Consider the following 25,873-nt stretch of genomic DNA (forward strand, 5'->3'; position numbering starts at 1 on the left):
TTTTTAATTTTATAGAAACATGTAACACCCCTTTCAGAATCCAGGAAACAAGGGAACGCCCCTAAAGGTAAAAATATATTTGAACTGTGCAGTATATCTGAGGTACATGTAGTTAATGCACATTGTAGCTATGCATTATTCAGATTATAACACAGAAAGAACAAAGAGATGTTACCCATGTCATGTGTAAATGATGTATAACGTATGTCTATAATTAGGGGTTGAAGGGTAGCAGAATTCGATTCCATTATTCAAAATTGTCTATTTCTTAATTTTCACGCGAATTTTGGCATTTAGGTCCTCCGTAACACCTCTAATGGTCATTGCGGGACAATCTAATTTGGACGATAACCGTCAGCCAGTTTGTAAAATGAATTGTCTAGTACAAAACATGTGTTCATGCACGTGCATAATTTGTTTAAGTTTAACAATAAACATTAATCACCATTATTTCAAATTGAACCTTAAACTTAATATGCTAACTAATGAGTTTAAAGGTATCTTGCACGAGATTTAAAAGCGGGAAAATAGTTCTCTGTTTATTTATAATCAATTTTGATTTTGTTCGCACATATTTAAGGTTGTTTGGTATGTGGATGTGTCGTATTGACATTTATTAGTAGTGTAGCAAACAGGCAACAGAATGTTCAATATACTAGTGGGTAAGTAGAATTATCAAAGGATCATTTAACGACCATGTTACTTCAAAAGGGGGGGGGGGTACTTTTTTTTGTAGTATTGAATTTGACGAAAACAATATTTGATTGATAACGTCGAGAAACTAAAAAAAAATGCGCTTTGCAAATCGGACTACTAGAAGCATAAAAAGAACACGTTTGGTGTTGTGCTTTTGATCTTTGCTTCAAATTGCTATACTTCTATATCGGTATAGGATATTTTTCTTGTTAATTGTGATAGGACAACTTGTTTTATTAGGTTTTTGTGTGCCGGACACACCAATAGTCATACACAAAATAATTGAACAATATTTCAAATAATGAATTCCGAACTCCAAGTGAAGTTCAAAACGGAAAGTTCGTACTTTAAGAACCCTTGCAACAACTCTTTGAGGGATCCGTATGTGGCCAGTTGCAAGGCAACACTTCTTTCGCTATTCTCATTTTCCTGTAGCATTTCAAATTTCGCCGACCATCACCCCGGATGGCCTCTATTATTACTAGACATACTTATTGTATTTATTTTTAAATTGTTCTCGTCCTGAACATACATGAAATATTTGCCACTGAACGTTTAGCAATCAAACAATCAATCGTAGACAAACGGCAAACTGAAGAGCTCATCAAACACATACAACGAATGGACAACACAAACAAACATTATAGGTCAAAAATAAAAATGTACAAATTGAGTGTATAGCAGTCAACATTGTGTTATTATCTTATTCACTTTACCAATAAACAAATATGTAACAAAGCAATACAAAAAGGCATATAGACAAAGCACATGAACAAAATGAAAAACAAGAATAATGATCTATAATTCAAGATGAAAATCCCATTAGTTAAAACTAAGTATTCCGCCTGAAAGTCCTCAGAATAATAAGAACATATTCATAAGGAACTTGCAATATCATAATTTTGCTTAATGTCCAGTGGCAAATAGTACATGTATGTTCAAGACGAGAACAATTTAACAATTATTTTGAGAAAAATACTTCAGTTTAGTTTGTCTTTATTCAACACTGTTATTACTTATTGAAGATTGAATTGAACTCTTAAGACAGAGGTGAACCAAAATAAAGTTAAGTTTGATGCGATTTCTGTAAGGATTGGGACACGAGTTTACATCAGCAATGTGGTTGGTAAATAAGTAGAAATAATGACAACAGGTAAAATGTACATTCCTGTGACAGTGTCAATGTCAATACAAGTGGTGCTAGAGTTATTTGCATGACGCATCTTTGCTTCTGTTATCCAAAAGATAGCCGATAAGTTGTGTTTTTATACTTTTTAAAAGATGAAACATAGAACACAAATGAAAATAACTATTAAATAGATAAAGGATGATGTGGTACGAGTACAAATGAGACAACTCTCCATCCAAGTCACAATTTATAAAAGTAAACCATTATAGGTCAAGGTATGGTCTTCAACACGGAGCTTTTGCTCACAGCGAACAACAGTTAGCTTTAAAGGGCCCCCAAAAATTACTAGTGTAAAACCATTCAAACGGGTAAAACAACGGTCTAATCTATTTAAAAACAAGAAACAAGAAACACTTACGAACCAAGTAAACAAATGACAACTAATGAACATCTGATTCCAGAAACATGTATTAGCTTCTTATTATCATGCTTATTCTCTATTCTTTATTTCTTTTTAGCTCACCTGGCCCGAAGGGCCAAGTGAGCTTTTCCAATTACTTTGCGTCCGTCGTCGTCCGTCGTCGTTGTTAACTTTTACAAAAAGTTTTAATTATTAAATCCTTTGTACTGTCCGTCATTGGATACGAAATTGAAATGAGAGGTATCCCGGATATATACGAAAAACAAATAAATAATATTATATGGTCCTTTATATGGGATGGGAAAACAAACCAAATCGCTAGAACAGTGTGCTGTTTACCGAAAGAAAAAGGGGGGATAGGAATGATAAACTTAAAGAGACTTTATTAAATCAAAACAAGTGAAAAGTATGTACAGTATTGTCAACTCAAAAACACAAAAATGGAATGCAATAGGAACATACTGGTTAACGTCACTAGACGAAAAATATGATACAGATTTTTTTATATGTTCTTGTTCGGACACTACATGTTTAAGGCAAATACAGATATCCAAATATTATAAAGAACTCTTAATTTCCTGGACCGACTTACAGAAAATCCAAAAATCGGTCACGAAAGAGGACCTTTTAGAAGAAAATATTTTCGGCAATTGTAAATTTAAGTTCAAGGGACATGCATTATATTATGCAAACTTTGCCTCCAGTTGAATAAAAAAAATTAAAGATATATGGGATTTAAACAATAAATCCTTTAAAACTTCTTTTGATATTTTTAATATAGTCGCATTAAATCTTCGTTAACACCTCACCAAATTGACGTTTTAAAAACAGATTCTAGCATACAAAGTCATTCTGATAGACCGATAAAAATAATAAATTTTTGTCAATTTATAAAAAATGGAGTTGTCGTTGATGCCAAAAAAGTATGCCTTAAAGATATTAGATACTTTTATGAGAATAAAACAGCTCCAAATAGTCAGTTGAAGTGAAATTTACATTTTGGGAAGGAACTACCATGGGATTACATTTGGGAAACTTTGAATAACAATTTAGCTAACAGGAAAATTAAACAATTTCAATGGAAGTTACTACATAATATAATTTATACTGAAGAAAAATTACAAAAAATGAATCGCTCAAACGGGAAGTGTCACTTTTGCAATGAAAAAGAATCACTATTTCATCTTTTTATTTATTGTAAACTGGTGGAACACGTTTGGCTGGAAATTTTTGAGAAAATAAGCGAATTTTAAATTAAATATCCAAAAATTACAAAAATCGGAAATAAGTATAATTTTTGTGGTCATTAATGCAGATGCATCTTATACCCAAATTTTAGATACGGTGCTTATAATCACGAAATGGGTTATCTGGAAAACTAGAAATATCGCAAAATATCAAAAGAAAGGGATAAGTAAAGCGATGACTTTAAATATGATAAAACATGAAATGCAGTTTTTGCACAAATATCTTAAAACGAATACGAAGATAGAAGCCTTTTCCACTATGTGTGACATTTTTTGTATATAAATATATAGTTTGCGTGGTCAGGTCAGTGCAATGACCTCTTTGATACTGATTGAACAATAATATGTACACTGCTCTCAACTCCCTACATGTAATTTCTGTTGTGTATGTATTCATGTATATCATCTAATTGTAACAAGACATGATGTATTATATTATAAACAAATATTTACTCACCATATCTTTGAAATTAATCCTCATTGGGAATCAAAATCATTAATCCATTTTATTTATGAATGAACTACACATCCCTTTAACAAATCGCACATGGTAAATGATCACTCGACCAGAAATTTATTGTAATTGAAATTAACATAACAAAAGACGTGATGTACGATAAAATTGAAACTGCTTAATAAATACAGGTAGCCTTTGTGAAAAATAAATAATGATAAAAACATACTTTATTCAAATAATTATATATGGTGAGAGGTATAGATATATAGATCGATAAGGACTACATGTACAGGTACATTTGTACAAGGATAGATAATAACTTTAACAAAAATCTTCTCCTCTGAAACTACTGAGCCAAATTGAACCAAACTTGGCCACAATCATCATTGGGGTATCAAGTTTAAAAATGTGTCCGGTGACCCGGCCAACCGACCAAGATGGCCGCCATGGCTAAAAATAGAACATAGGGGTAAAATGCAGTTTTTGGCTTATAACTCAAAAACAAAGCATTTAGAGCAAATCTGACATGGGGTAAAATTGTTTATCAGGTCAAGATCTATCTGCCCTGAAATTTGCAGATGAATCGGACAACCCGTTGTTGGGTTGCTGCCCCTGAATCGGTAATTTTAAGGAATTTTGCAGTTTTGGGTTATTATCTTGAATATTATTATAGATAGAGATAAACTGTAAAAAGCTATAATGTTCAGCAAAGTAAGATTAACAAATAAGTCAACGTGACCGAAATGGTCAGTTGACCCCATTAGGAGTTATTGCCCTTTATAGTCAATTTTAAACCATTTTTCGTTAATCTTAGTTATCTTTTACAAAAATCTTCTCCTCTGACACTACTTGGCCAAATTAATCCAAACTTGGCCACAATCATCTTTAGGGTATTTAGTTTAAAAAATGTGTCCGGTGACCCGGCCATCAACTCAAGATGGCCGCCACGGCTAAAAATAGAACATAGGGGTAAACTGCAGTTTTTGGCTTATAACTCAAAAACCAAAGCATTTAGAGCAAATCTGACTAGGTTAAATTGTTCATCAGGTGAAGATCTATCTGCCCTGAAATTTTCAGTTGAATCAGACAACCCGTTGTTGGGTTGCTGCCCCTGAATTGGTAATTTTAAGGAAATTTTGCTGTTTTTGGTTATTATCTTGAATATTATTATAGATAGCTAGATAAACCGTAAACAGCAATAATGTTCAGCAAAGTAAGATTTACAAATAAGTCAAGTGACCGAAATGGTTAGTTGACCCCTTTAGGAGTTATTGCCCTTTATTGTCAATTTTTAACCATTTTTCGTAAATCTTGGTTATCATTTACAAAAATCTTCTCCTCTGAAACTACTGGGCCAAATTAATCCAAACTTGGCCACAATCATCTTTGCGATATCTTATTTAAAAAAATGTGTCCGGTGACCCAGCCATCACATCAAGATGGCCGCCACAGCTAAAAATAGAACATAAGGGTAAAATGCAGTTTTTGGCTTATAACTCAAAAACCAAAGCATTTAGAGCAAATCTGACATGGGGTTAATTTGATTATCAGGTCAAGATCTATCTGCCCTGAAATTTTCAGTTGAATCAGACAACCCGTTGTTGGGTTGCTGCCCCTGAATTGGTAATTTTAAGGAAATTTTGCTGTTTTTGGTTATTATCTTGAATATTATTATAGATAGCTAGATAAACCGTAAACAGCAATAATGTTCAGCAAAGTAAGATTTACAAATAAGTCAAGTGACCGAAATGGTTAGTTGACCCCTTTAGGAGTTATTGCCCTTTATTGTCAATTTTTAACCATTTTTCGTAAATCTTGGTTATCATTTACAAAAATCTTCTCCTCTGAAACTAATGGGCCAAATTAATCCAAACTTGGCCACAATCATCTTTAGGGTATTTAGTTTAAAAAATGTGTCCGGTGACCCGGCCATCAACTCAAGATGGCCGCCACGGCTAAAAATAGAACATAGGGGTAAACTGCAGTTTTTGGCTTATAACTCAAAAACCAAAGCATTTAGAGCAAATCTGACTAGGTTAAATTGTTCATCAGGTGAAGATCTATCTGCCCTGAAATTTTCAGTTGAATCAGACAACCCGTTGTTGGGTTGCTGCCCCTGAATTGGTAATTTTAAGGAAATTTTGCTGTTTTTGGTTATTATCTTGAATATTATTATAGATAGCTAGATAAACCGTAAACAGCAATAATGTTCAGCAAAGTAAGATTTACAAATAAGTCAAGTGACCGAAATGGTTAGTTGACCCCTTTAGGAGTTATTGCCCTTTATTGTCAATTTTTAACCATTTTTCGTAAATCTTGGTTATCATTTACAAAAATCTTCTCCTCTGAAACTACTGGGCCAAATTAATCCAAACTTGGCCACAATCATCTTTGCGATATCTTATTTAAAAAAATGTGTCCGGTGACCCAGCCATCACATCAAGATGGCCGCCACAGCTAAAAATAGAACATAAGGGTAAAATGCAGTTTTTGGCTTATAACTCAAAAACCAAAGCATTTAGAGCAAATCTGACATGGGGTTAATTTGATTATCAGGTCAAGATCTATCTGCCCTGAAATTTTCAGTTGAATCAGACAACCCGTTGTTGGGTTGCTGCCCCTGAATTGGTAATTTTAAGGAAATTTTGCTGTTTTTGGTTATTATCTTGAATATTATTATAGATAGCTAGATAAACCGTAAACAGCAATAATGTTCAGCAAAGTAAGATTTACAAATAAGTCAAGTGACCGAAATGGTTAGTTGACCCCTTTAGGAGTTATTGCCCTTTATTGTCAATTTTAAACCATTTTTCGTAAATCTTGGTTATCATTTACAAAAATCTTCTCCTCTGAAACTAATGGGCCAAATTAATCCAAACTTGGCCACAATCATCTTTGCGATATCTTATTTAAAAAAATGTGTCCGGTGACCCAGCCATCACATCAAGATGGCCGCCACAGCTAAAAATAGAACATAAGGGTAAAATGCAGTTTTTGGCTTATAACTCAAAAACCAAAGCATTTAGAGCAAATCTGACATGGGGTTAATTTGATTATCAGGTCAAGATCTATCTGCCCTGAAATTTTCAGATGAATCAGACAACTTGTTGTTGGGTTGCTGCCCCTGAATCGGTAATTTTAAGGAAATTTTGCTATTTTTGGTTATTATCTTGAATATTATTATAGATAGAGATAAACTGTAAACAGCAAATTGTTCAGTCAGCAAATTAAGATTTACAAATAAGTCAACATGACCGAAATGGTCAATTGACCCCCTAAGGAGTTATTGTCCTTTATAGTCAATTTTTAACAATTTTCATAAAATTTGTAAATTTTTATAAACATTTTCCACTGAAACTACTGGGCCAAGTTCATTATAGATAGAGATAATTGTAAGCAGCAAGACTGTTTAGTAAAGTAAGATGTACAAACACATCACCATCACCAAAAACACAATTTTGTCATGAATCCATCTGCTTCCTTTGTTTAATATTCACATAGACCAAGGTGAGCGACACAGGCTCTTTAGAGCCTCTAGTTTCATTTTCTCTAATCTTTATATTTTTCCGAATATTTTCTGTTTTGTAAACCCCCATCCATACTCTCAAAAAGTAGACTTTCTATGTCGACAGTTTTTAGGCTCAGTGAAGAAATTGGGGCGTCGGATGCAATAATTTTATTTTTATGAAATGCACATTTATACCCCTGGGGGTTGAAGGCATATACAAACAATACAATACAATATACACAATGGAAAAATTAACATATTAAACATCATATATAAAGTGGTAAAACAGTAATATTTATGCAGGCGTTGTGTCCACTCCCCTCAGTGCAAATGACTTTTTAATGAACGGAACAGTAAGCTGCATAATATCAAATGAAGATAGAAATAATTGTAATCTATCTGTTTCAGACAATTTAAAGTATTCTGGACATATATTATTTATATCTTTTTCAAGCTGATTACGTAAAGATTTATTAATTTTACATTTTAAGAAAAAGTGGGTGTCATCTTCAACCGCATTTATATTACAATGTTTACATATTCTATTTTCTCTTTGAATTCTTTTATATCTACCCCTCTCTATTTCCAAGAAATGGTCACTTACTCGCATTTTACATAATAATTTTCTATTTTCAAAACTTTTTTTTAGAAATGTACAATGTATTTGTCTATTTCATATTTTGTTTTAATTTTACTGCACAAGAATATTTTACTGGTTTCATTACTTAATTTTAATTTTTCAAAGAAAATATTTTCAAAGCTATCTTTTAGTTCTTTTTTAATATTTTTTGAGAATGAACTCTTCTCGTGTTTATAGTTTACATCCTGTATTTTATTTATGTCTAATTTATTTACATTGGCTATATTTTCTACATATGAGAACCATGAAAATATACCGTTAGTGCTAAGCCATTTAGATAAACAGAAAGCATCATATAATGAAGGGTTATTTTCATCACTAGAAATTCCTGCTAAGTACTTCAACGATTGTACTTTAATAAAGACATCTATGGGATACTGAGCTAGTTCTGCTCTTGCAGCTATATTGACAGATTGTTTACTAAGCCCCAGTATATATTTGCAAAATTTTAAATGTGTCTTCTCTACTTGGCTACTATCAATCATTGCTAGAATATCAAATTTACTCTTCTCTTTAATTTGTGCTAGTCTTTCAGCTCTTATTATTTTTTCATAAAAATCTATATACCAAATTTCAGAGTTATACATGAGAATAGGTTTAACTAGTGATTCGAACAATTTTTTGTATAGTTTTATAGACACATTTTCTAAAGGAGAAAGATACTTAAAAATAGAAAACAAAACTTTAGTACCTTTCTTAGCCAATTCAGTGTCTGATGAAGTCAATTTTCCAGATGCTTCAATTATATTTTCAAGATATTTATATTTTAAAACTTTTCTAGTTTGTCACCATTTAACAGGTTGGGAACTCTAGATTTTCTGACGTCAGAATATATTTGCATAGTAATTTCCAAAATACAAGACCAATACGGCCTTGAAAAACTGACCAATCGACTCAATGAACTACAATGCATTGTGGGCTACTACGAGTAAACTACTACTTAAAACACCAATCTCCCATGCAGAGTTGTCGGTCCTTGCTCTCTCTCTCTTGCATGGGAGATTGGAGAAAACAGTCAACTTATATATTGTCTGGGACTCTCATTACCAAAGTTTTTATTCTGCAAATATATTTAAAGTAAAATATATAACGTAATCTTCAATTTGCATGCTCAGATTAAAAAAATATTGTTTATTGGCTTCACGATTCGACTTTCTTTTTGCCTTGCAAAAGTAGTTGAACCGGTTTTGTGCATTGTTATGAATTGAACCTGCATTAATTTCACGACATGACACAGTGAAATATCCAATGAAGTGACCACTGTCTGTCCAGTAAGAAAATCATTTGAGCTCTTTTAAACCTGTTTAATGTCATTCCAAAATCATTTCTGCCTAGAAAAACACGATAACTTTCATTGAAAGACTTCTTTCTGTACTGAATGTGTATTTTTTTTTATCAGCACCTGAACTAATAGTAAGAACATCATAATATTCAGTATGCTAAAAATAAGTGTTATGAAAGCGACAGGGGCGGATCCAGCCATTTTAAAAAAAGGGGGTCCTAACCCTGAACAAAAATGGGAGGGGGTTCCAACTACATGTCCCTATACAAATGCACTGATCGTCCAAATCGCCCCCACCCCACCCTGGGTCCGCCACTGAGTGGGTACGGTATATAGCTCAATACATTTTTTTATAGTTTCATCCATCGATAATATCCGTTTGTTGCTAATTTTATCACAAAATATACCTCAGAGGTTTTTTTATCTTTCGGCTGCTGTCCTGTTGACATGTAAGATATCTCCAATATTAAAAGTCTCTGGATCATAGTGCGTGCCATATTACCTTTTTTCTTTCTTTCTAAAACGTGCTTTGTATGTAGAAATAAGAAGATGAGGTATGAGTGCCAAATGAGACATCTTTCCAGCAAAGACATAATTTAGTAAAGTAAGCAGTCATAGGTTCAATGCTGAAAAGTAAGGTATTAATGACCCAAAAATTACTTGTGTAAAGTAATAAAAAAAAAAAACCCGGCCCAATTAGATATATAAAAGGACAAGAAATCTATCCCATAAAAAAAATATATTCAATAGGAGCCTGTATATCAGTGGTTGTTGTTTGTTTATGTGTTATATATTTGTTTTTCGTTCATTTTCTTTTTATTAGTTAAGGCCATTATTTTTCTCGTTTGAATTGTTTACATTGTCATATCGAGGCCTTTTATAGCTGACTATGCGGTATGGGCTCTGCTCATTGTTGAAGGCCGTACAGTGACCTGTAGTCGTACGGTGGTCTATAAATGTTGATTTCAGTGTCATTTTGGTCACTTGTGGACAGCTGTCTCATTGGCAATGAAACCACGTCTTTTTTTATTATAGATCCAACGCTGCAATTTTCACAAAACATATCAAATTTTCCACCTTGTCGCACATACATATGGATAAAATCATTACAGCATATTTTCTAATGCATGTAGAGCAAAACTGTGGTTAGCTTGCTTGCTTTGTTTATATATTGTACAAAATTTGAAATATACAACTTAAACTATGCCTCATATGATAGATATATAGATATATTGTTTAAAGATGTCAATTTTGTTTTCAAAGCTTGTATAAACAACTATACAAACAAAGCAAGCAAGCCAACCAAAGTTTTACTGTGCAGGTATAAGAAATGTAATGATTTTATCCATTTTGGCAAATGTCCGATCCCGTTAAAAAACGACCAAATTAAACTGAAACTACAGTTGCTGACCTTGCTACCTTCAAAAAAGAGGGAACAGTTTGGAAGTCCCATATACTGAAATGTGAATAAAAAAATACTTATAGATTTTGTTAACCCTGCCATGTATGTGAATATTTCTTCGCCTTTTTTACGAACACAAAATTCAAGGATCCCACATTATCTATACGACCATTGATGTACTCGTGAATATCAGCACCGGCTGTCATCGACGGCTTACTTTACACTAGTTAGTTTGTCTCATGGGTAATTGTGTTTTTTCGCTGTTGTTTCGTTGCTGTCTGGTGGACAAATACATGAAATCTCTGTGCCATCATCAAACATGTTAATGGCTTTATATCGAGTAATTCAAACCCATTTTTCTTCGCATAGAAACAAATCTTCGTTAATCTGAGCATGGAAGTAATACTTTATATCGCGAACTATAAATAAGGCTACACAAAATGAAAAACTAAGCGAAATTGTGAATCCCGCATTGCACGAAAAAATGTGTTATATTTCAGTAAATAACACGTGTTCTTGGTTGATTGTAAACACGTAGTAGTCCATCATGCATTGTGACTCATTTAGTGGATTGGTCAAAAACCTAGGTAAAAATAAATAGACCACTTTCGAGTTCATCCGTCACCGGCAAAAACTCGTCAATTATACACGCCTTTATGACGTCATTTTCCAGATAGAGGGGCTCGCCTGTTTCCCTGCACTATTTACGTTCATCAAGCGTCTTAGTGATCGTCTTTGTGCAGGATAAACTAGAAATAATGGTTGCTCTGTAGGTACTTACTGACATTTCCCTAATGACAGCAGTGTTGATTGTCAATTTTGAGAATTCAATTTGCCGAATAATTCGTACAATATAGAATTATAGTTTTCCAACCACTCGCTCAACATTGGAAGGAAGTGACGACGCCCCTAAACGCACAAATGACGATGATAAAGGCGCGTACAATTGACGAGTTTTTTCCGGTGACGGATGAACTCGAAAGTGGTCTATTGCGTCACATGTAAATAAACAATTACATGTGCGAGAACATAAGTATGTTAATTTATGCATTTCCATATAAGGTAGTGGTCCTGACCTGTTTAAGTAAAAATCATATTTATTATATAAAATATTTTTCTGTTGAAAGACCATATAATTTATATATTTATTAAACAGAGTCTTTACAATAAAGACACCATCTGAAGTCATACTATTCTTCTTAAAGCCTAGTTGATGGTGACATATATATTATTTTCAAATAAAGTAAGTAACCTACAATTTATAACCATATTAAATGATTTACTCAGACAGCTCATCAGAGAAATTCCTCTGTAGTTTGAAGGATTAAGATGATCCCCACTTTTAAATAAAGGAATTATAAATGATTTATTCCAATTTTCAGGATATAGAGAGGTAGATAATATAAGGTTAAAATATTTAGCTATGGCTGTTAACATTACGCAATGATTTTTATTTTCTATTAAAAAAATAAGGTTGTTTTATGGCTTATAATTTACTGACCCCAGATTTTTTTGTTTGTTGTATTACGTCACTAGCACACTATGTAACCAATAATAGATCTATATTCAGTTTGACTTTGTATTCAAGTTCTTATGTTCTAAAACTGAAACAACTTTTAACAAAGAAATTAAATGAAAATTACAATATATTTGGATAACGGTTTGTAAAGATTATTCCACTAATTGATAATAAATAAAAACTTTCCTAAAGTTCAACTAAATTTCTAAGAGTACAAAATGTATCAGCGTCATATATTTTTTTTTTTTTATTTCTTCCTATGTTTGCGTTAAACGCAAACCTTTGAGAAATAACGCGAACCTTCACTGTGCTTAAACGGCTGTGGGTAACTTAACAGCCCAAGATGGCGGACTCTAAACTTGTTGAGATGATAGTTGATACGAAATCTACTTTTTGCAACGTTTTTCATGATCTATGTAAATATTGATAGGACATTTGAACAAAGAAATCACTTACCATCACTTCGAATTTGTTAATTTTGACTTCATTTTAGCGCAAGGCCAACTTTTGAAAAATGCATAAGATGTCCGTAACTTATAAGTAAAAAATAATCAGACTGTCCGTAACTTTATTTTCGGATGTGGGTAACTTTTTTTCAAAGTTGTAAAAAATAACAATTTCAACACTTAAAGGACAATAAACACTATCAAACCCCTTATATTATTAAATATATTTATACAATAACAATATGCTTCAAACTAAACAAGAGAAAAAGCAAACCAGAGTGTCGCGGATTTTCCATTAAATTAAAAAAAAAATATTCCCGGGATAAAACGGGATCTTACGGTACGGCGAAATTTATCTAACATTCTTCTAGCTTTATAGATTGTTCACTGATGAGTCCTTGGTCGGTATAGCCTCGGAAAAATTGATATCCTTTCCTTTAAATAATTTCTGAATTGTTGGCCAAAAAAGTATGATCTCTTCACTATATATTGTGTGATGTGTTGTTGATTGTGAGAAAAAGAGTGCCAATATCTAGGAATAGATGGAAAGCTATATTGTTGAACAGGATTCAGTTTATTATAGCAATAAAAGTAGATTTAAAATATTCGGAAAGTTGCATTGACCTCAGGGATTTAATAAGATCGGGTATCAAATCATACACATATTCTTGAGAGGTTTGGACTGATTCATATATGTATTTCTGCTAAGGATTGACCTCCAAACTTGTTCTCCGAAGGTCATTTTCGTATGTTCACTATTAATGTAATTTCTACAGTTGGAAATGGTGAGATTTATAACCTGCATGTCATGATTTATCATCTAAAACTTAAGCAGTTAACAATCTATAAAGCCAGTAGAATGTAAGATGCATTAATTTTGCCGTACAATTTTCTACATAAGAAAATGCCTGTACCAAGTCAGGAAAATGGCAGTTGTTATCCATTCGGTTGAGCTTTGCATTTTTCCATTTTATAAGGGACCTTATCGCTAATTCCGGCTGACCCTGCCGCTTGAACTTTTGACGTCAACAACAATCACTTTTCCATTGTGGCGTCAGATATTTTGTTTTATGACGTCAACATTTTACGGGAACCTGTGTGAAATCCAGCAATGGCGGATAAATAGCGATAAGGTGTATGCCTGTACCAAGGAAGGAATATGACCGTTGTTTTCCATTCGTTTGGTGTGTTAACTTGAGCTTTTGGCTTTGCCATTCTATAAAGGACTTCCCGTTTGAATATTCCTAGGAGTTCAATATTTTTTTTATTAATTATTTCTTTTTTTTATAATTACATCTACGAATAAAGATTCTTTGAAAGTTACCGACATCATGCTAAAGTTACGGACATCCCTATTGGTACAAGGAAAAAAGTTACGGACAAGTTGTTTTGAAGTTACGGACATCATTAGTGTTTTGGAAAATCTTGCTGTAATCGTTTATTTTGTAGTAACAAACCAAGTTTTACATTGCAAAGTTTCCCTTAAAGATTTATATAACTTTTTAATTACTGAAGATTTCTTTTGTATGCATGGTATTGTAATTATGTAGGAGCAAACTTCCTAACCGAAGCCAGGCGGCTCCATCTTGGGCTGTGGGTAACTTAAGTTACCCACGGCCGTTTAAGCACAGTGAACCTTTGCGTTGTAACGCAAACATTTGTATTATTTTATTTCTTATTTAAGGATGTACTTAGGTGAGGTTTTGGAATTTGTGTCAAATTTTCGGACTCCTTGGTATTTTTCCATACAAAACAAGGTAAAATATTTTGCCCCATAACACCCATTTTTTTTTTTATATATAAGACTAAATAGCTCATGAAAGGTCATTTACCAAAATTTTAGAAGATTGTTAATTTTCTTTCTTTTGTTTTGGAACACAAATAATACCAATGCAAATATAGGGTAAACGTCCGAGTCAGCCTTTTCCCGACATATTTAAAATCTCAAATATCTCGAAAAGGAAGTTCATGACCTGTCAAATTTTTTAGGTTATTTTGATCCTTAAAGAATGCTCTACCAGCTTATAGTATCAATTTTAAATTCTTGATTTATTAATTTTCAGCTAACTTCACCTAAGTACATCCTTAAGATGTAAAGGTAGCAGCAGTAATTATTTGAGGAGAACGCACAAATTAAAAATTAAGACCTTTGTACTCATTGCAAAGTAAAATGCTTGAATATTTAGAACATAGTATCATTGACTTATTATGAGCAGGATAATAGTTTTAAAATGTTGTACAAGTGCCAATAAGAAAACTTATCTAAATCACAATTCGTAAAGTAAACCATTATTGGTCAAAGTACGGTCTTCAACACGGAGCTCTGGTTCACACCTTACAACAAACTATAAAGGCCCCCAAAAATGATATCAATAATAATACAGGTATATTATATATCACAAAGAAAATTTAGTAAATTGAAGTTATACCGAAGAAAATAAAAAAAATCCACCCTGGTAATATAGCTATAGCCGAATATAAATATACTTCCAAAGTAAGCTCTCGTTTGAGGACTAAGGTTGGTTAGATATAAATAAGTTACTCTTTGATAATAACTATATAGAATGAAGATGTTTTGTTAATAAAATTATATTATATCTATTCAAATGGCTACCCAAGCATCTTAATGTAGTCTCACTAGATTGAAATGAAAATTTTGAAATGAAAATTTCATGATTTTTTATCAAAGAATCTTTATCATTTTCTGAGATTTAAAAAAAAAGATTTCTTACAACAAAATTTAAAAAAATGTTTTTTCTTAATATTTCATTTTACAGCTGAAAGATCCCCCTGACTTTTTGACTTGACAGTTTCAGAATTGTATGACATATTTTTGCTCTTATCTACTACATCAAAAAATTTCAAAATGTTGGCCTTTACAGCTCTTCTATAAAAGCATGCAAAGCAAACCATCGATCAACTTGCTTGCTATGTTTGTTTGGATGTTTGTAAACAACAGGAAGGTACAAATGTAGTTTGTTTACTATAAACTCGAATTTGATTGGACAATAAACACTAACTTCAATTCATGTCTAATTAAATCCCAGTATATATTGAAACTCCGCCTACCTATTGTTTGTAAACATCCAAGCAAACATAGCAAGCAAGTCGACCAAAGTTTTGTTTTGTATGCTTTTATAGAAGAGTTGTAAAATAAAAGTTCATCATATTCTTTTCTGACCCCTAGCTACTATGCATATTTATTATAATGTTTTTGCCTTGTATTTTATGGTTCTTTTCTAAACTTAATCACGACCGCAATTTAAGGACAGCAGTACCACAGTGTAGATACTATTCTGTACGCTTTCCGGAAGTCGCGATTTTCGAAGCGAGAACTTTTTGGATCACATTTTAAATTTGTTGGATATACTATATTAAACGGTAAGATGTTCATCTGTACATTGCTTAATGATTAATTCAGCTGACATCGATATTCACAAATGGTTTATAATTAAATTTAGCACATTCATTATTCGTATCTTTGCTTTAATCAAGAGATTTTCAAGTGCATCACTAAGGAAAAGCAGTCGGTGAACCTAAAAACAATCTTTTTGCACCCTTACTGTACAAATTAACGTAAAATCCAGACTTAATTTACTAAATAAAGTATATTCTAAGTGGTGGTAAAAGTTTCAGCCAGATCTTTGAAGCCAGAAATAAGAAAATTACACTTGTTTGGATTTATCACTGTACGATCAGTCTCGCTTGTATATTTTGAAACTGTATGATCAGTCTTTATTTCACTGTATTCTAGTAGTGATTTCAAATTATTTACGATACATTAGAAAATGGCATTTTTCTAAAGAACACACATGTATTTTAATAAATTCACATCCTGTAAACTTTTCAAACATTTTTTAGCTTGATAGGGTGTACTCGACATACTACATTAAGTATAATGATGTTTGAATGTGACTGATATAGAAGAAGGTTTGTTTTTTTATAGAAGTTTCAGAAATGTCATCCGTTATACTTACAATTGTACAAACACACTGATTTAATTGTTATATAAAAATGCACGAATTTACAAACATTCGAGGCCGAACTGTAGCCTATAATTGATCACAGTTCCTTCACTTTGTTTTGGATGTAGATCTGCCTCTTTCACACTCAATTGTACACCACTTTGTAAAGCGATGGTTTATAGTGATAATGAAGTCCGTCTTTCCGTTCGTCCGTTGGACCGGTACAACATGTTTCGCCGGTTTTGCAAGCGCATCTTCTCATAAACCACTTAATATACATAGGGGTTTCCAGACATTTTTAAATGGAGAGGGGGTCCAATCCAGGAGAAAAGAGGATTCCAAATATATGTTCCCATACAAATGCATTGAAAGTTAAAAAAGAGTTTCAAACCGCCGGATCCCAATTTTCCTGAATCCGTCACTGGTATAACTATTAATTATTTTTTCTCGGATTCCGTATCATAAATTATAATATAAAAAAGAAGATGTGGTATGATTGCCAATGAGACAACTGTCCACAAGAGATCAAAATAACACAGACATTAACAAATATAGGTCACCGTATGGCCTTCAACAATAAGCAAAGCCAATATCACAAAGTAAGCTATAAAATGCCCCGAAATGACAATGTAAAACAATTCAAACGAAAAAATTAGCGGCCTTATTTATATAAAAAAGGAATGTTTTTCGAATTTTATCAAAAATCTTTTATGGGGTTTCTTTATATAAGATATGGACTTGAACATTGCATTAAATGGGGGCACCCATCAGGTTTTTCCAACTGTGACTTCCAAAACCAATTGTTAAACTTTTCTAAAATTGCTCCATTTTTACTCTATTAATGTATTATGGACCTTCTATTTCGAATTTTTGGTGAGAATATTTTTGATGTTTCTATATCTAAAATACGGACTTTGTCATAACCTTATATTGGGCGTACCTATTTTATATCCACAACTTCCTTCAGACACTTGTCATAACTCAATGAATCTTTTTCAGATTCCTGATCATTCAATTCAATTGTGTACCTCTTATTTTGGTTTTTCGAAAAATCATCATTTTTTTATTTCCATGATAAGGACTTTTCCATTACCTTATTGGGTGGTACCCGTTTACTATATGCAACTTTCAAAAACTTACCATATACTAGTATTTATAAAACTTCATCATATTCGTTATTAAATGATGCCATTGTGCACCTATGATTTAGTTTTTCTGGTGGTTTATTTTTTTCCAAAACATGGACTATAAAAGTGGCGGGGTATAATTTCGTTAATTCTTTCCTCAATACCTTAATTTTTAAAGCAAAGCTTTCTCTGTCTATTTTTTGTCATTTTAAAAGAGACAGGCTTGATGTATGTTATCACTAATTGGTCAACGGCAGATGGTGTAAATAGTCTTTAAAAATGTTATAGTTAAACAGATAGCTGCAACGACACTCTAATACAAAGTCCCCAAGCGGATCATGTATTGCTTTTTAGGCATTTGATTTTAAGTAAGACTGACGGAACAAAAATATAATTATTTTGCCGTCTATTAAAATCATCAGAAATATATTTGTATTGTCTGATGAAAGAAATCACACGTTATAGTTCCATGGACACAATCATAATATCACATAGACACGTATATACCTTCAAATTGCCTTTGTTTTTCAGTCAAGGTCGTTAAAAACTTCCATTTATTGTTGTTTTTTTCTTCAAAATCACGACTGATCCTACAGTCAAAAAATCTGAAATCTCTACTAGAATACAGTCAGTTTTAGACTGATCGTACAGTAATTTATTTTGGGATCCTCAAGGAAAACATATTTTTTATTTGAAATACGAACATTCTACTTAAATACGGTAGGAATACTGAAACAGTATATATTTTACTGTTAACTGATGCAAATATTTGCAATAAAAGATTATTTGCTTTTTACTACGAGAGCAAAATTGTCAATCGATTTCACTTTTTTCTACGAAGTTGGTGTGATGCACACGTATATTTTATATTCTACTGCATGTTTTTGTTACAGTTACTCATATTTATGATGTTATACATACATTTAAGATGTGCAAAGCACTTTATAGATATAGGAGTAAAAAGATTATGAGAAAAGGCACCAAAACCGTTCTGTTGACCAGTTTGAAATCCTCGCTTCGAAAATCGCGACTTCCGGATAGCGTACAGAATAGTATCTACACTGTGAGTACATGTATGGACATATACATACAAAAACTTAATGTCAATTTAAATCCAGATGTTTGCGTTATAACGCAAAGATTGGACGAACAAATTAAAAAAAAAAAATGTGTTGCGCTAATCCGCCTCCGTAGAACGGAAATAACCCTAAAATTTGAAAAGTAGTTATATTGAATATAATTGAAAATGTTGACAAGTATCAGCATGGTAGTAATTGAACTTGATCGATATGGAAAACAGAGTGTCCCCTATTTAATATAGAGGTATTGATCCATGCTTTGTGATTCAATGAGAAATAAAAACAACCATAATAATGTATTGTTCTCGTGAGAAATACTAATGGCAAAAGCGATATATCTTATTGTAGAAATGAAACATCATTTACAATTATGTATGAAATATGTATTTTACAACCATTATAGATGTAAACTGATAGTTTACGAGAAAACTCTTCAGCAGAGAACAAATGACATATATATACAGTCCGACAAAAGTTAAGCACCACCTATTTTTATTGCATCATTTTTTTTCAAATTTAAAAAATCAATTATTCCTCGAAAAAAGAAAACAATCATAACGCAATTTTTTATGTAAACCATAAACAAACCACAAGTATAATTTTGGTTACTTATGAAGGTTATATGCATGTAGGTTTTTCGTTCATAGAAATAGTGCAAATGACACAGAAATTAATTCAGAAACGGAATTTAAGTTTCACTATGATTTTATTTTTAACAACAATTTATCACAATGAGGGAATACAATGTTTTAAGGAAACAAACCTCTGTCTGTCTGTCCGTTTATGTTAACATGCAGAATATGCATACCCAGATTATAACGGTATTAAAAGCAACCCCGTACTGGAACGCCACCAGCACGGAATGCAGTCCTTGTGCAAACATTTTTTGGTCATAGTCCGTTTTTTTTCCCCGCGAAATTCGTATTATGGCGTCTTCTGGCAGTAAAACAAACTGACTCCCATCTGATCAATGAGTGTTTTGTCAGCTTCTTATGTTCAAGCATAGATAGTCATTATCCCATTGAAACCTGACGGTAGAGTGCCTGTAAGTACAGGTCTCTATACACCACGACTTGCTTTGCGGTTGCATCTATGAAGTCGACGGACCAATCTACGAACCCGAACACGACCACCTGGAGAAACAGTGTATTTGTAAACGCGCGCAGATAACCCTTGATAAAAGGTTGCTTGACTGCCTTATCGGAGTCCAATCTTTTTGGTCATAATGAATTTTCTTAGTGTATGTTAAAGGTAATTCATAACACCAAACATTAATATTTTTTTCGCAATAGTTAAAAAAATATTGCCAGTTGTATTTCGGTGGTGCTTAACTTTTGGCGGACTGTATACATCAACCGTGAAATGAGCTGAACCGGGTAGAAATCGACATGATGCAAGTGCATGTATACATGAACACGTGACCAACGCACTGTGGACCAACGAGGCTTTGGTTGATTTTTGTAACATTTAAAACACGAAATAAAAGATCAATTTTGGTCTGTTTTGTAGGAGTCTAGAGTCAACTTAAATTTCAAACTGTTAAATATTTTGCATAGCGATTATTTAAACAACACGAACATTTAATATACGTTTAACTCGAACAATTTCAAATCAAATAATAAAGGAACAACATAACAGTGTGAACAGACTTCACTCACACCTTCATATATAATTTTTTTTACCTAAAAGCTTCCCCGTCAAATTACCAGACGAATTTCAGTCGAGTATCAACTGGTTTTTGTCGAGCCTGCAACTTTTGTTGCAGAGAGCTCGATATAGGGATAGCGTTCCGGCCGGCGGCGGCGTTAACTTATTTCTTAAAAGCTTTATATTCTAGAAGGTGGAAGACCTGGATGCTTCATACGTATACTTTGTATATAGATGTCCATGTTACCAAGTTTCCGTCAGTCACATGTCCAATGTCCTTGACCTCATTTTCATGGTTCAGTGACTACTTGAAAAAAAGTTAAGAGTTTTTGTAATGTGAAATTCTCTCTTATTATAAGTAATATGATAACTATATTTGATATGTGCGTACCTTGCAAGGTCCTCATGTCCGTCATATAGTGTTCACTTGACCTCGACCTCATTTCATGGATCAGTGCACAAGGTTAAGTTTTGGTGGTCAAGTCCCATGTCTTAGATACTATAAGCAATAGGTCTAGTATATTCGGTGTACGGAAGGACTATAAGGTGTACATGTCCAACTGGAAGGTGTCATCTGACCTTGACCTCATTTTCATGGTTCAGTGGTTATAGTTGAGTTTTTGTGGTTTTTTTCTGTTTTTCATATTATACTATATGCAATAGGTTTGCATATTTGGTGAATGGAATGATTGTAAGGTGTTCATGTCTAGCTCAGCTGCTGGTGTGTGTCATCTGACCTTGACCTTATTTTCATGGTTCAGCGGTCAAAGTTAAGTTTTTGAGTTTTGGTCTTTTTATCTTGTACTATATACAATAAGTCAACTATATTTGGTGTATGAAAATATTTTATGATCTATATGTCAGTCGATCAGATTGAATTTGACCTTGACCTCATTTTCATGGTGCATTGCTCAGTGTTTAAATTTTGTGTTTTGGTCCGGTTTTTTTTAAACTTGAAGCAATAGGTCAACTATATTTGTTGAATGGAAGAATTGTTAGCTGTTCATTTGTGTCTGGCATGGTTCATCTCACCTTGACCTCATTTTTATGGTTCAGCGGTCATTTTTTTTGTTTTCTGGGTTAATATTAAGTTTAAAACTTAATGTTTAAATTGTAATAAAGCTTTATATTTAGGACTATCAACATCATACCAATGATTAGTAAAGAAGTAGAGACAATTCGGCGTGTTCACTCTTGATTTATTATAAATAAAACAAACCTTTTAGTGATCCTTTAACTTTTAATTATCATTACAGGGTTGACATCAAAATGGTCCTTCATGGTGATACTATTGTTGATGGTTTTATCCCTTGATAGCAGCAGGTGTCAGGATGACGAAGAAGTTGTAAGTGCTGGCCTTGAATTAGGAAAGGAGATCACGGAACTGCTAGGAAAGAAAGAATTTACAACGACTTTATCACGGATCGCAAAAAATATTGGTCCTTTTCTTGGTGCATTAGGTCCATTCGTAGGATTCGTTTTGGCGTTCTTTCCATCCGAATCCATTGAATCTGAAGAGTTGGCTTACATGAAAAATATGATGAAGATTATCGACCAACGTTTGGATAATATCGATAATCGATTTAACGATATCGAACGATTGATTCAATGGAATGTTGTACAGGTGAACTTTGGCCAACTAGAACAAAGGATAAGGGCAGTTTCACTAGAGTTTGAATATATTTATGACGTTCCAGAGCCTGCTGTGCAAAACAGGAAGGAGTTATTTATATCGAGTTATGATAATGATTATCAGAATAGTGGAAATAAATTGTATCAAGCGATTGTCCAACGACAAGGTGTTTTTCAAGAAGATCTTGGTACTTCCGTCTTGCGTTATACCGGATATGACCGCAAAATGACGCAGCTGTTTCTTCTAGGAGTTATGCAACTTCTTTTGCAAGCTGTAAAAGTAGAATTAGGTTACCTTCTAGTTAATCAATATAATCACAATGCAGATTATATGAAGTTGAAGTGGGAACAAAGAATAAAAGAAGTGAGTAACAAATTCGAACAAATTGACGATCAGTGCGTACAAAATTATCACAAATATTCAGGAAAGGATATTGACGATTTTTCTTCTAAAAATAATGGTATAGACAGAAATTTTTCCGATAAACTTTACGAATTGTTACAAAAGAAATACTATTGGAGAACCTGGATTGTTGTCTCAATGGACCCAATTGGCGGTGACAAATTTTGGGTTGAGGTTAGTGGAGGACACATCAGATTTAAGAAAAATGGGAGGAACATAGCTGTGGCGAGTTATGACGAGAACAACCAAATCCTAGATTATAAAAGAGCTATTCGAGACATGAAAAATGTACAATTGACAACTCGTGTTGGAAGTTGGTGGACAGGATATAAGAACGTCCCTCGTCCGGCACGAAATATCGGTCGTGATTTATATAAAACAAGTGCCTCATTGGTTATGGTTGTAAGTTGTTACTCATATTATTCTGTCAACTTCGTTTACCAATATCGCAATTGGAGAGGCAAGGTCGACAGATGCCCCTATTATGATTTCTTGATGTGGGGTAGGATGGAGTAAAAGTTCGTACACAGAGCGGTTTTGTTACTCGTATGATCAAATGAAATTGTACAATATAAACAATTCAATGTACAAAATGTATGTGTCATTATCATACCATTTTGTTTAAAGAACATACTATGTTTTTGACGCTTTCATATGGTAAATTTACTGTTGAAAAATATTTTGTATGATAGCATTATTTATATAAATATTCATTACTTATCGATACACCGTTTTCAAATTATTATTGGGAAAAAAAAAATATCGGTTTAGGGTGAAGAGTGACGCCTCTTTAAACGTTTAAACCCGCTGCATGGTATGCATCTGTTATAAGCCTGTTGTATAGTGGTTATCGTTTGTTAGTGTGGTTCACATGATTGTGTTTCTCGTTTTTGGTATAGATTATAGTCGCCGTCAGCTGAAATTCGTAGCGGTTATCGGTAAAAATAATCTAAACTATCAACCACGTTCACACGTGATATAGTTTTTCACTATCCATTCAAAAATCGCAAAAAGAAAAACCACTACTGACCTACCTTTTAACAGGTCGGGACCACTACCTTATATGGAAATGCATAAATTAGCATACTTATGTTCTCGCACATGAAATTGTTTATTTACGCAATTTATTTTTTCCTAGGTTTTTGACCAATCCACTCAATGAGTAACAATGCATGATGGACTACTACGTGTTTACAATCAACCGAGAACACGTGTTATTTACTGAAATACAACACATTTGTTCGTGCAATGCGGGATTCACAATTTCGCTTAGTTTTTCATTTTGTGTATCCTCATTTATAGTTCGTGATACAAAGTATTCCTTCCATGCTCAGATTAACGAAGAGTTGTTTCTATGCGAAGAAAAAAGGGTTTGAATTACCCGATATATAGCCGTTAATGTGTTTGATGATGGCACGAAGATTTCATGTATTCGTCCACCAGACAGCAACGAAACGACAGCGAAAAACACAATTACCCATAAGACAATCTTACTTGTGTAAAGTAAGCCGTCGATAACAGCCGGTGCTAATATTCACGAGTACAGCAATAATTTCCGTATAGATAATTAAAGACAAATGTGTTATCCTTGAATTTTGTGTTCGTAAAAAAGGCGAAGAAATATTTACATACATGGCAGTGTTAACAAAATCTATAAGTAGAAATGTATTTATCTTTGTCACATTTAAGTATATGAGACTTCCAAACTGTTCCCTTTGTTTTGAAGGTAGTGAAGTCAGCAACTGTAGTTTCATTTTGTTTTCGTTTTTAAAGGGCTCGGAAATTTGCCAAACTGAATGAAATCATTACAGCTGATTTCCTAATGCTTGCAAAGTAAAACTTTGGTTGGCTTGCTTGCTTTGTGTTTATAGTTGTTTATTCAAGCTTTAAAAATAAGATTGACATCTTTAAACAATATATATAGGCATAGTTTAACTTGTATATTTTATATTTGAATTTAATTGGTTGTTATCCTAATATTATTGTACAATATACATACAAATAAGCAAGCTAACCAAAGCTTTGCTCTACAAGCAGTAGGAAATAAGCTGTAATGATGTTATCAATATATATGTTTTGTGAAAATTGCAGCGTTGGATCTAATATAAAAAAGATGTGGTATGATTGCCAATGGGACAACTGTCCACAAGAGACCATAATGACACAGAAATTAACATTTATAGGTAACCGTACGGCCTTCAACAATGAGCAAAGCCCATACCGCATAGTCAGCTATAAAAGGCCCCGATATGACAATGTAAAATAATTCAAACGAGAAAACTAAGTACTAACGGCCTCAATTATATGAAAAAATAAACGAAAAACGAATATGTAACACAAAAACAAACGACAACCACTGAAATACAGGCTCCTATATATACAAACCGATATACGTTTTTATTTATTAGACAGATTTCTTCTCCTTATACATGTTATAAATATATTATATTGGGCCGTTGTTTTTTTTTTGTGTTTTTTTTTGGATTGTTTTACACAAGTAATTTTTGGGTCATTTATAGCGTACTTTTCGGCATTGAATCTATGATTGCTTACTAAATAATGTCTTTTTTTGAAAGATGTCTCATTTGGCACTCGTACCTCATATCTTCTTATTTCTACATACAAAGCACGTTTTAGAATAAAAATAATAGGTAATATGGCACCTACTGTGATCTAGAGGCTATAAATATTTGAGATATTTCACTTACGTCAATATGACAGAAGCCGAACGATAAAAAAACCTCTGAGGTATATTTTGTGATAAAGTTAGCAAGAAACGGACTCTATCGACGAATGAAGCTATATATACCGTACCCGCTCAGTGGCGGATCCAAGGGGGTGTTCCGGGGGTTGGACCCCCCTTTTTTGATCGATCAATTCATTTGAATGAGGACATGTAGTTGGGAGCCCCACCCCCTTTGTTGTCCTGGGTTAGCCCCCCCCCCCCCCCCCCTTTTAAAATGGCTGGATCCGCCCTGCCGCTTTCATAACACTTATTTTTTAGCATTCTGAATATTATGATGTTCTTACTTTCAGTTTAGGTCCTGATAGAAATTTTACACATCCAGTACAGAAAGAAGTGTTGCAATGAAAGTTTTCGTGTTTTTCTAGGCAGAAATGAGTTTGGAATGACATTATACAGGTTTAATAAAATCAACGGTACCAATTTTGTTGCAGCAGATGCGCATTTCGACAATACATGTCTCTTCAGTGATGCTCGTAGCCAAAATATTTGAAATCCAAAGCATATATAAAAGATGAAGAGTTAAAAGA

The 25,873-nt window shown here is 33.1% G+C and overlaps 1 protein-coding gene across 1 annotated transcript; it reads left to right on the top strand.

Moving 5' to 3' along the window:
- Window positions 1-501: 501 nt before the first annotated feature.
- LOC134719404 (SE-cephalotoxin-like) lies at window positions 502-23,324 on the top strand. Its single transcript, XM_063582402.1, has 2 exons — window positions 502-662; window positions 21,822-23,324. Exons 1-2 carry the CDS (start codon window positions 644-646, stop codon window positions 23,114-23,116), a joined length of 1,314 nt encoding a protein of 437 aa, XP_063438472.1. The 5' UTR covers window positions 502-643; the 3' UTR covers window positions 23,117-23,324.
- Window positions 23,325-25,873: the final 2,549 nt, after the last annotated feature.

This window comes from Mytilus trossulus, chromosome 5 (genome assembly GCF_036588685.1).
Source record: "Mytilus trossulus isolate FHL-02 chromosome 5, PNRI_Mtr1.1.1.hap1, whole genome shotgun sequence".
NCBI classification, from domain to species: domain Eukaryota; kingdom Metazoa; phylum Mollusca; class Bivalvia; order Mytilida; family Mytilidae; genus Mytilus; species Mytilus trossulus.